Source organism: Schistocerca americana, chromosome 10 (genome assembly GCF_021461395.2).
Source record: "Schistocerca americana isolate TAMUIC-IGC-003095 chromosome 10, iqSchAmer2.1, whole genome shotgun sequence".
In the NCBI taxonomy this organism is placed as follows: domain Eukaryota; kingdom Metazoa; phylum Arthropoda; class Insecta; order Orthoptera; family Acrididae; genus Schistocerca; species Schistocerca americana.
In genome coordinates, this window is record NC_060128.1 from 134,794,741 (window position 1) to 134,807,718 (window position 12,978).

At 45.1% G+C, this 12,978-nt stretch overlaps 1 protein-coding gene across 1 annotated transcript in view; it reads left to right on the plus strand.

The window, feature by feature from the left end:
• LOC124552296 (leucine-rich repeat-containing protein 15-like) overlaps window positions 1-12,978 on the plus strand; it is a 200,088-nt gene that overhangs the window by 158,284 nt on the left and 28,826 nt on the right. Inside the window, exon 7 of the mRNA XM_047126572.1 lies at window positions 6,943-7,101. Coding sequence (XP_046982528.1) covers window positions 6,943-7,101 — 159 coding nt within the window. The remainder of the gene's footprint in view (window positions 1-6,942; window positions 7,102-12,978) is intronic.

Here is a 12,978-nt window from a genome sequence, read left to right on the forward strand (position 1 = left end):
ATATCGAAAGGTTGTAACAATGGAAAATTGTACTGAAATTAAGGAGGATCTGCAGCGAATTGACGAATGGTGCAGGGAATGGCAATTGAATCTCAATGTAGACAAGTGTAATGTGCTGCGAATACATAGAAAGAAAGACCCATTATCATTTAGCTACAAAATAGCAGGTCAGTAACTGGATGCAGTTAATTCGATAAATTATCTCAGAGTAAGCATTAGGAATGATTTAAAATGGAATGACCGTATAAAGTTGATCGTCGGTAAAGCAGATGCCAGACAGATTCTCATTGGAAGAATCCTAAGGAAATCCAATCCGAAAACAAAGGAAGTAGGTTACAGTACGCTTGTTGGCCCACTGCTTGAATACTGCTCAGCAGTGTGGGATCCGTACCAGATAGGGTTGACAGAAGAGATAGAGGAGATCCAACGGAGAGCAGCGCGCTTCGTTACAGGATTATTTACTAATCGCGAAAGCGTTACGGAGATGATATATAAACTCCAGTGGAAGAGTCTGCACGAGAGACGCTCAGTAGCTCGGTACGGGCTTTTGTTAAAGTTTCGAAAACATACCTTCACCGAGGAGTTAAGCAATATATTGCTCCCTCCTACGTATATCTCGCAAAGAGACCATGAGGATAAAATCAGAAAGATTAGAGCCCACACAGAGGCATACCGACAATCCTTCTTTCCACGAACAATACGAGACTGGAATAGAAGGGAGAACCGATAGAGGCACTCAAGGTCAGGTTGCTTGCGGAGTATGGATGTAGATGTAGAATTTTAGAACTTAATTCCCGGCTAAATGCGCCATTCAATCTCACGCCTCAAGGGCAGAACAACTTTAATTTAAAAACCGGCTGAAGGCCAATCACATAAGACTCAAAAACAAGAATTTGAATTTTAAAACGCAGATTGCCTTGTCTTAAATATTTTTTAAATCAGGCTGAAGGCTCAGACAATCTCACGCCTTAGGGGCAAAACAACTTTAATTTAAAATCAGCTAGAAGCCATACACAAACAAACAACAAGGACAATAAAGAAAAGGCAGCACATCAAACGGCGCTCAGAAGTTTCCAAGGGTCGGCCTAAATTCTAACACTAACGCTTGCTTAGGTGAGACACGCAGTCGGCCCAGCAATTCTCAATACGACGGCTACCCAACCGACAGACAGTCAACGGACCAAGCGACAGGCTAACTTCCGCTCCACCCGACCAGCAGGCAACAGGGAGTTCAATGGAACAACACAGAAGGTATCGGAGCCCTAAACGAATTACAGATTGAGCTGTCACACTACACGCCGTGCTGCACAGCCACAAAACGACGAGGAAAATACACTGCCTGAATTTACGTCAACGGCCAGGGCAGGTAACCGGAACGTTAACGGCCACAAGGCAGAAGATTACGCTACTGCACTTCAATTAGAAAATAATCAAGTTAAACTCCACAGGAAGGCAGCTAGAATTTCGCAACCTTGAAAACACACGTTGTTGCTCGCGGGAATGTCCCAACAGCCCACAATTAAATTCAAGCGACACTATGTGAACAGTTGGGGCTGGCTGGTAAATTAAGTTAAGACTCAACTTTCGTGTCAGGGATCGGTGAGCCACGGACCTCATAGCAATGGGAACAGCACGTCACACTCCGACCGCGCGTGGACACGCGCCACGTGGACTTCCTCGCTGCTCCACGCCAACCGACCAACTGCCCGCACACGGCACAGCCGGAAACTATAAGCGCTAGGGCAAAGATAGTACAAGGGTGCGAATATCGATACACGCTGCTGCTGCGACATGTAGAGAAAGAGGATAACAGCATAACCGCGATAACCGCGGGAGACTAATCATAGAATAGCAACCAAGGTTTAATGCAAAGCATAACACGAGCCAGCCGAGGCTCAGATATAGTGTCTGTTCTTTCGGACGTCCGAAAGAACAGACACCATATCGATATACGTATATAGTTCTGGCAATAACGGCCATGACCTTCTTCTTCAGTGCGGATGCACACATATTACCCGAACACTTACGGGACTTGGTTAGAATGTCTTCCACGAGTAATGAGTGTGTTCGGTGGTGACACTACGAATGTAGTGTGTGGACATACAAGGTGGGAATGTGGGTCTCGCTGGAGGCGTGCGTGTCATAGTCCCTCCGTGGCCCAGATAGATCGGTTGGCCTCTGTAATAAAAAACTGAGTGGAAGGATCAACCACCGAACTTGAACAGGATGTCTTGCGACGTCCGCGACGACCAAACACAACGATCAATAACGAAATATATATATATAGAGCGTCTGCTATGTAAGCAGGAGATCCCGGGTTCGAGTCCCAGTCGGGTTACATATTTTCCCCTGTTCACGTATATATATATATATATATATATATATATATATCAACGCCTGTCAGTAGCTGAAGGTATTAATATATAATTCTAATTTCGTTGTAGGCGGCTGTAGGTCATCAATGGAGTCTGTTCTTTCGGACATGTCCAAAAGAACAGACTCCATATGCATATAAGTATAAAATAGCAGTGCGTCAGTAAGCACCTGAAGTTCAGGTGCGGCTGTCTTACGGAAATGCTGTGCACTTTACACCACACTATATGTAATAGAAGCCCGAAAATTAGCGCGGACGCCAACGCAAGATGTTTATGATAGTATCTACGACGAAACTTTATCTCGAAACCTGGCAGAAAATCCAGAGAGATACTGGTCATATGTAAAGTATGCTAGCGGCAAGACACAATAAATGCCATCTCTGCGCCATAGCAATGGAAATACTACCGACGATAGTGCTCCTAAAGCAGAATAAACACAGCCTTCCCAAATCCCTTCACCAAAGAAGACGAAATAAATATTCCAGAATTCGTGTCAAGAACAGCTGGCAACATGATTAACTTAGGAGTTGATATCATCGGAGTAGTGAAGCAACTTAAATTACTTAATAAAAGGAAGTCTTCCGGTCCAGTTTGTGTACTAACCAGGTTTCTTTCAGAGTATGCTGATACAGTAGCTCCATACTTAACAATTATATACTGCCGGTCGCTCGACGAAAGATCCGCACCCAACGACAGCAATACTCAAGAAAGGCAGTAGGAGTAATCCTCTAAATTAGAAGCCCAAGAATCTTGGAACATATATTGTGTTCGAACATTACGAATTACGTTGAAGAGAACGGTCTATTGACACACAGTCACCACGGATTTAGAAAGCATCGTTCTTGTGAAGTACAACTAGCTCTTTACTCACACGAAGTGTTGAGTGCTATTGAGAAGGCACTTGTGATTGATTCCGTATTTCTGGAATTCCAGAAGGCTTTTGACACCGTACATCACAAGCGACTTGTAATCAGACTGCGCGCATACCGTATATCTGCTCAGTTATGTGACAAGATTCGTGATTTCCTGTCAGAGAAGCCACAGTTCGCAGTAACTGACGGAAAGTTATCGAGTGAAACGGAAGTGATTTTTGGCGTACACCGAGGTAGTGTTGTAGCCCGTCTACTATCAATCTACATAAACGGTTTAGGAGACAATCTGAGGAGCCATCTTAGGTAGTCTGCAGATGACGCTGTCGTCTATAGTCTATTTAACTCATCAAAAGATCAAAACAAACTGCAAAACGATTTAGAAGAGGTATCTATATTGTGCCAAAATTGGCCATCGACTCTTAACAATGGAAAGTATGACGTCGTCCACGTGAGTGCTAAAAGGAATCCGTTAAACTTCCGTTACAACAATCTAAAGGTCGTAAATTCAACCAAATAGCTAGGAATTACAACCACGAGCAACTTAAATTAGAAAGAACACGTAACAAATGCTGTAAGGAAGGCGAACCTAAGACTGCGTTTCATTGGCAGAGCACTTAGAAGATACAACAGATATACTAAAGAGACAGTCTACACTACGCTTATCCGCCCTCTTTTGGAGTACTGGTGCACGGTGTGGGATCCTTTCGAGATCTGATTAACGGAGTACATCGAGAGACTTCAAAGAAGGGCAGAACCTTTTGTATTATCGCGGAACAGGGGAGAGAGTGTCACAGAAATTATACAGTATTTATCATGGACATCGTTAAAACAAAGGCGTTTGACATTGCATCGGGATTTTCACAAGAAATTTCAGTCATCATCTTTCTCTTCCGAATGCGCCACCGACATAGGGAGAAACGATCATTAAAATGAAATAAGGGAAATCAGAGCTCGGAAGGAAAGATATAGGTGCTGGTTTTTCCCGCGTAGTGTTCCACAGTAGAATAGTAGAGAGTTGTTGTGAAGGTGGTTCGATAAACTCCTCGCGAGGCGCTTAAGTATGGTCTGCTGAGTAGCCATGTGGGTGGACCTGACACATCAGCAATTGTAAGCAGTCGAGATCAGGGTTTAATGACCCGTCGGCGATGAAGTCTTTAGAACGAGGTAGGAGCTCGGATTTGGGAAGGATACAGAAGAAAATTGACTATTTCTTTTCAAAGAAACCATCCTAATAATCTCCTCTACGTGATTTGGGCTAATTACAGAAAACCTAAATCACGATGTCCAAATGGGAATTTGAACTGCCGTATCCCAGAATGCGGGACCGGTTTCATCTCTGCAGCATCTCTGGGTCTCTCATTAGTTCTTCATTAATTTGTGCATTAATTATCATAAGAGCACGTGCTTCACTGTACTGGATACTTCACTCGCGAACACACAAAACTCTAGATGTCAGGTACTCAGATCTGTACTAGATGTCGTATGTCGATAGAGCATCAACCAGAACACCGATTTAGTTCGTGCTGTGTGCAGTGGTCCAGCAGAAATGCATAAACGGTAATTAAAACTAACCCAGAACTAAAAAGCACAGGAAAACCGTATCTGTCAGTATGTTTTCCGTAAAACCAGCGTGGGTGAGATGCTACAACGTGCGGTCGTCGAATCAATGGTCCCCCAGTTCAATACCAACCGCCGAATTTTTTTTTTTAATTTTTTACGCGTGGGACTGTACTTGGGAGAATATTTTCCTGTCCTGTAAAACAACTTTTAGGAATTTGGAGCAACATTCTTTTGGCACTCTCCTTTCGCTTCGTTGGCTGAACGTTATGTACGTGTCATTGATCTTATTATTTTGATTATTATTGCTACACTATTGACTATTATTGCTACACTATTGATTATTATTGCTACACTATTTTAGCCTGAAACGATCTCAGGTGGGTCACTGGTGAGACACTGGGCTCATATTCCGGTGGACGGTGATTAAAATATGTGTTAACCCATCCATATTTAGATCTTCCGTGATTTCCCTATATCGTTCAAGCAAATGCTGGGGTGCTTCATTCGAAAAACAACCATTTTCCATCCCCAAACCGAGCTTTTTCTCTCTCTGATGACTAGACAGTCGATGGGAAGTAAAACTCTAGACATCCTTAAATTTAGTCTCTAAAATGCATGACTCCATACAACCTAATTCGGCGTCAAAGTAACGCTTCTATCTTTTTCGAATTTTTTCAGTGCAGGAAAAATTGTGCTTAATAATAATGTACTCTGTGCTAAGTACTAGTAATAACAGAGTTTCTAACGCAATGAAACTTTAGTGAGTTTACTAGCTTTGCAGCAAGTAAAATGAATAGACGCCTAGAGGAACAGTATGGCTTCGGAATGAGCCAAAGTACAGGTTCGAATCCTGCCTCGTGCATGGATGTGTGGGATGTCCTTAGGTTAGTTACGTTTAAGTAGTTCTAAGCGTAGGGGATTGATGACCTCAGATGTTAAGTCTTACAGCGCTCCGAGCCATTTGAACCATTTTTTGCAATTGCTTCCTTATTGTTCTCTTTTGATTGCAAATTCTGTGATGTGCAGATGTGCTCTATAGATTTAGCACTTTCGAAGAAGTGAAGCGAAAGCAGACTGCCAAGAAAACATTGTTGTAAACTCCAAACACCCCTTTTCCATGTCAAAAACATGTTTCCGCATATAGCACTTCCAAGCATAATACAGTGAAATAATGTCGTCACTGGGTTTGGAAGACAGTGGCCCTCCGTGCGAGGATCCAACGCTCTAGAAACTTCCCACAGGATACAAACTTGTCAACTACTCACACTTATGCTCTTCTGTGCTCTGTAAATGTCGTGCTACTTTTAATTACCATTCGTGCATGTTCTACTGGACGACAGTACACAGCATGAACTAAATCGGAGTTTTGGCTGATTATCCACATACAACGTCTGGTACCGGTCTGAGTGACGCGCGCGCGGGGTAGCCTCGCAGTCTTGGGCACCTTGTGACGGTTCGCCCCCCTCCCTTCACTCCCCCCCCCCCCCCCCGTGTCGGAGGATCTTGTCCTCCCTCGAGCATGTGTGTGTGTGTGTGTGTGTGTGTGTGTGTGTGTGTGTGTGTGTGTGTGTCTTCCCACGGGATACAAACTTGTCAGCTACTCACACTTATGCTCTTCTGTGCTCCATAAATCTCGTGTCACTTTTAATTACCGTTTGTGCATGTTCTAATGGATAACAGTACACAGCACGAACTAATTCGAAGTTTTGGGTGATACTGTATCTACATACAACGTCTGGTACCGATCTGTCTGCCGCGCGTGTAGCAGCGAGGTCTCAGGCGCCTTGCCACGGTTCGCGCCCCCCCCCCCCCCCCCCCCATCAGCCCCTCTGTCGGAGGGTCGTGTCTTCCCTCGATCATGGGAGTGTGTGTGTATGTGTGTGTGTGTGTGTGTGTGTGTGTGTGTGTGTTTGTTAAGTTAGATTAGGTAGTGTGTAAGCCAATGGACCGATGACATCAGCTGTTTGGTCCCATTGGAACTTACCACCAAATACCGATCTGAGTGTCTGGCATCTGGAGGTGTGTGTTTGAGCCATTTCTCCACGTTGCCCTTGCTCCTGGCAGTGTTACTGTAGCCAACCATGTATGGAGTGCGGCCGGATTTGACTGTGGATTGTTCTGGTTGCCCGCTCCAGCCGGACCATGTTCACCCGCCTGCCGCGGCTCTCGACGCTGATCGTGAACGACAACCGCGTGACGAGCGTCGACCGCGACACCTTCTGGGACAACCCGCTGCTCTCCGTGCTCAGCATCATCGGAAACGCCATCGAGCGGCTGCCCGCTGACCTCTTCAGGTGAGTTGCTGCCCGGCATAACGTCTTCAGAACGCAGGTGGTGCTCTGGTACGATGCGCTTCTCAAGCAATTTTCGAGATGTGGTCTGAGGTTTTCCCGGCGCACTGAAATCCTGAAAATTTCTCGGGTATTCAGCCAGGTAGAGTCCTCCAAAAGGCGCGATATTTCGGCAGGCCGACTTCTTGCTATCTTCAGGCGTTCTTGGTGTCTGATCTCCGGTGGAAGTAGGCATCCATCAGAGATCGAAATATCGCGCCTTTTGGACGACGCTACCTGGCTGAATTTCCGAGAAATTTTCAATATTTTCGAGAAATCGCGGTCCATAGTTTTACGAGTCTGCTGAACAGCCATACGCCAGCCATAGAGAAGCAGCGCTGGTACAACTGGGTAAGCCGGCACAGTATGTTTGTACCGCGTCCCGCTTTTGTCATTTCTGTTCCTAACAGGCCGCCAGCCTCTTCTGTCGCTTCAAGGAATCGTTTACTTCGGAGATAATGACACAGAGGTAAGTTAGTGGAGAGGTAAAAAGGGAGTGTAGCGAAGAATAAAAGTTGATTCTTCCACAGGAGGGAACAACAAGCAGCCACTATTAACAATATAAAATCACTCAAAAACAGTCCAGATCGCGATGACAGGTTTCGGCCTAGTATTAGGTCCTCTTCAGAGAGCACCATGAGCTGAAACTGCAGTTTCAGCGACTGAGGCCAACTTCTACGCATCGTCAACTTCAGCTGAGGGTGCTGTCTGAAGATGGCCTAAGACAATGGCCAAATGATTGGAAAAGAGCGCAGGTAGTCCCAGTCTTCAAGAAGGGTCGTCGAGCACATGTGCAAAACTATAGACCTATATCTCTGACATCGATCTGTTGTAGAATTTTAGAATATGTTTTTTGCTCATGTATCATGTCGTTGCTGGAAACCCAGAATCTACTCTGTAGGAATCAACATGGATAACGGAAACAGCGATCGTGTGAGACCCCACAAATATTAGATACAGGCTCCTAGGTAGATGCCATTTTCCTTGACTTCCGGAAGGCGTTCGATACAGTTCCGCACTGTCACCTGATAAACAAAGTAAGTGCCTACGGAATATCGGACCAGCTGTGTAGCTGGATTGAAGAGTTTTTAGCAAACAGAAAACAGCATGTTGTTCTCAATGGAGAGACGTCTACAGACGTTAAAGTAACCTCTGGCGTGCCACAGGGGAGTGTTGTGGGACCATTGCTTTTCACAATATATATAAATGATCTAGTAGATAGTGTAGGAAGTTCCATGCGGCTTTTCGCGGATGATGCTGTAGTATACAGAGAAGTTGCAGCATTAAAAAATTGCATCGAAATACAAGAAGATCTGCAGCGGATAGGCACTTGGTGCAGGGAGTGGCAACTGACCCTTAACATAGACAAATGTAATGTGTTGCGAATACATAGAAAGAAGGATCCTTTATTGTATGATTATATGATAGTGGAACAACACTGGTAGCAGTTAGTTCTGTAAAATATCTGGGAGTATGCGTACGGAACGATTTGAAGTGGAATGATCATATAAAATTAATTGTTGGTAAGGCGGGTGCCAGGTTGAGATTCATTGGGAGAGTCCTTAGAAAATGTAGTCCATCAACAGAGGAGGTGGCTTACAAAAACACTCGTTCGACCTATACTTGAGTATTGCTCATCAGTGTGGGATCCGTACCAGGTCGGGTTGACGGAGGAGATAGAGAAGATCCAAAGAAGAGCGGCGCGTTTCGTCACAGGGTTATTTGGTAAGCGTGATAGCGTTACGAAGATGATTAGCGAACTCAAGTGGCAGACTCTGCAAGAGAGGCGCTCTACATCGCGGTGTAGCTTGCTGCCCAGGTTTCGAGAGGGTGCGTTTCTGGATGAGGTATCGAACATATTACTTCCCCCCTACTTATACCTCCCGAGGAGATCACGAATGTAAAATTAGAGTGATTCGAGCGTGCACGGAGGCTTTCCGGCAGTCGTTCTTCCCGCGAACCATAAGCGACTGGAACAGGAAAGGGAGGTAATGACAGTGGCACGTAAAGTGTCCTCCGCCACACACCGTTAGGTGGCTTGCGGAGTATATATGTAGATATAGATGTAGATGAACCCCGAAACGCGTCATTAAAAAAAATCCATCTAGACCGTTTTATCATAGATTTTATATAGCCTACTTTTTGTTCCGATGGGCAGGGGCACTATGAATATAGTGCGGGACAATAATTTGGGAATATGGGAATCACGGAAGGCGTGCCAAAGATAAGTCCCTGCAGTCGCACTATCCTCTGTGTTCTGTGTCCTCGGTGGCTCAGACGGATAGAGTGTCTGCCATGGAAGCAGGAAATCCTGGGCTTGAGTCCCGGTCGGGGCACACATTATTAACATCTACATCTACATCTACATCTATACTCCGCGAGCCACCTTACGGTGTGTGGCGGAGGGTACTTATTGTACCACTATCTGATCCCCCCTTCCCTGTTCCATTCACGAATTGTGCGTGGGAAGAACGACTGCTTGTAAGTCTCCGTATTTGCTCTAATTTCTCGGATCTTTTCGTTGTGATCATTACGCGAGATATATGTGGGCGGTAGTAATATGTTGCCCATCTCTTCCCGGAATGTGCTCTCTCGTAATTTCGATAATAAACCTCTCCGTATTGCGTAACGCCTTTCTTGAAGTGTCCGCCACTGGAGCTTGTTCAGCATCTCCGTAACGCTCTCGCGCTGACTAAATGTCCCCATGACGAATCGCGCTGCTTCTCGCTGGATCATGTCTATCTCTTCTATTAATCCAACCTGGTAAGGGTCCCATACTGATGAGCAATACTCAAGAATCGGACGAACAAGCGTTTTGTAAGCTACTTCTTTCGTCGATGAGTCACATTTTCTTAGAATTCTTCCTATGAATCTCAACCTGGCGCCTGCTTTTCCCACTATTTGTTTTATGTGATCATTCCACTTCAGATCGCTCCGGATAGTGACTCCTAAGTATTTTACGGTCGTTACCGCTTCCAATGATTTACCACCTATGGCATAATCGTACTGGAATGGATTTCTGCCCCTATGTATGCGCATTATATTACATTTATCTACGTTTAGGGAAAGCTGCCAGCTGTCGCACCATGCATTAATCCTCTGCAGGTCCTCCTGGAGTACGTACGAGTCTTCTGATGTTGCTACTTTCTTGTAGACAACCGTGTCATCTGCAAATAGCCTCACGGAGCTACCGATGTTGTCAACTAAGTCATTTATGTATATTGTAAACAATAAAGGTCCTATCACGCTTCCCTGCGGTACTCCCGAAATTACCTCTACATCTGCAGATTTTGAACCGTTAAGAATGACATGTTGTGTTCTTTCTTCTAGGAAATCCTGAATCCAATCACAAACCTGGTCCGATATTCCGTAAGCTCGTATTTTTTTCACTAAACGTAAGTGCGGAACCGTATCAAATGCCTTCCTGAAGTCCAGGAATACGGCATCAATCTGCTCGCCAGTGTCTACGGCACTGTGAATTTCTTGGGCAAATAGGGCGAGCTGAGTTTCACATGATCTCTGTTTGCGGAATCCATGTTGGTTATGATGAAGGAGATTTGTATTATCTAAGAACGTCATAATACGAGAACACAAAACATGTTCCATTATTCTACAACAGATTGACGTAAGCGAAATAGGCCTATAATTATTCGCATCTGATTTATGACCCTTCTTGAATATGGGAACGACCTGCGCTTTCTTCCAGTCGCTAGGTACTTTACGTTCTTCCAGCGATCTACGATAAATTGCTGATAGAAAGGGGGCAAGTTCTTTAGCATAATCACTGTAGAATCTTAAGGGTATCTCGTCTGGTCCGGATGCTTTTCCGCTACTAAGTGATAGCAGTTGTTTTTCAATTCCGATATCGTTTATTTCAATATTTTCCATTTTGGCGTCCGTGCGACGGCTGAAGTCAGGGACCGTGTTACGATTTTCCGCAGTGAAACAGTTTCGGAACACTGAATTCAGTATTTCTGCCTTTCTTCGGTCGTCCTCTGTTTCGGTGCCATCGTGGTCAACGAGTGACTGAATAGGGGATTTAGATCCGCTTACCGATTTTACATATGACCAAAACTTTTTAGGGTTCTTGTTTAGATTGTTTGCCAATGTTTTATGTTCGAATTCGTTGAATGCTTCTCTCATTGCTCTCTTTACGCTCTTTTTCGCTTCGTTCAGCTTTTCCTTATCAGCTACGATTCGACTACTCTTAAACCTATGATGAAGCTTTCTTTGTTTCCGTAGTACCTTTCGTACATGATTGTTATACCACGGTGAATCTTTCCCCTCGCTTTGGACCTTAGTCGGTACGAACTTATCTAAGGCGTACTGGACGATGTTTCTGAATTTCTTCCATTTTTGTTCCACATCCTCTTCCTCAGAAATGAACGTTTGATGGTGGTCACTCAGATATTCTGCGATTTGTGCCCTATCACTCTTGTTAAGCAAATATATTTTCCTTCCTTTCTTCGCATTTCTTATTACACTTGTAGTCATTGATGCAACCACTGACTTATGATCACTGATACCCTCTTCTACATTCACGGAGTCGAAACGTTCCGGTCTATTTGTTGCTATGAGTTCTAAAACGTTAGCTTCACGAGTTGGTTCTCTAACTATCTACTCGAAGTAATTCTCGGACAAGGCAGTCAGGATAATGTCACAAGAGTCTCTGTCCCTGGCTCCAGTTCTGATTGTGTGACTATCCCATTCTATACCTGGTAGATTGAAGTCTCCCCCTATTACAATAGTATGATCACGAAACTTCTTCACGACGTTCTGCAGGTTCTCTCTGAGGCGCTCAACTACTACGGTTGCTGATGCAGGTGGTCTATAGAAGCATCCGACTATCATATCTGACCCACCTTTGATACTTAACTTAACCCAGATTATTTCACATTCGCATTCGCTAATAACTTCACTGGATATTATTGAATTCTTTACTGCTATAAATACTCTTCCACCATTGGCGTTTATCCTATCCTTGCGGTATATATTCCATTCTGTGTCTAGGATTTCGTTACTGTTCACTTCCGGTTTTAACCAACTTTCCGTTCCTAATACTATATGCGCACTATTTCCTTCAATAAGAGATACTAATTCAGGAACCTTGCCCTGGATACTCCTGCAGTTTACCAATATTACGTTAACTTTTCCTGTTTTTGGTCTCTGAGGACGGACGTTCTTTATCAACGATGATAATGTCCTCTCTGGTAAGCCGTCAGGTATTTTATCGTTTCGCCCAAGGGGGGGGGGGGTCCCTCTAACCTAAAAAACCCCCGTGTGCACGCCACACGTACTCTGCTACCCTAGTAGCTGCTTCCGGTGTGCAGTGCACGCCTGACCTGTCTAGGGGGGCCCTACAGTTCTCCACCCAATAACGGAGGTCGATGAATTTGCAACCATTATAGTCGCAGAGTCGTCTGAGCCTCTGGTTTAGACCCTCCACACGGCTCCAAACCAGAGGACCGCGATCGACTCTGGGCACTATGCTGCAGATATTAAGCTCAGCTTGCACTCCGCGTGCGATGCTGGTTGTCTTCACCAAATCAGCCAGCCGCCGGAAGGAACCAAGGATGGCCTCAGAACCCAAGCGGCAGGCGTCATTCGTTCCGACATGTGCTACTATCTGCAGCCGGTCACACCCAGTGCGTTCAATAGCTGCCGGAAGGGCCTCCTCCACATTACGGACGAGACCCCCCGGCAAGCACACCGAGTGCACACTGGCATTCTTCCCCGACCTACCCGCTATTTTCCTGAGGGGCTCCATAACCCGCCTAACGTTGGAGCTCCCTATAACTAATAGGCCCGCCCTCTGTGACTGTCGGGACCTTGCCGGAGAAT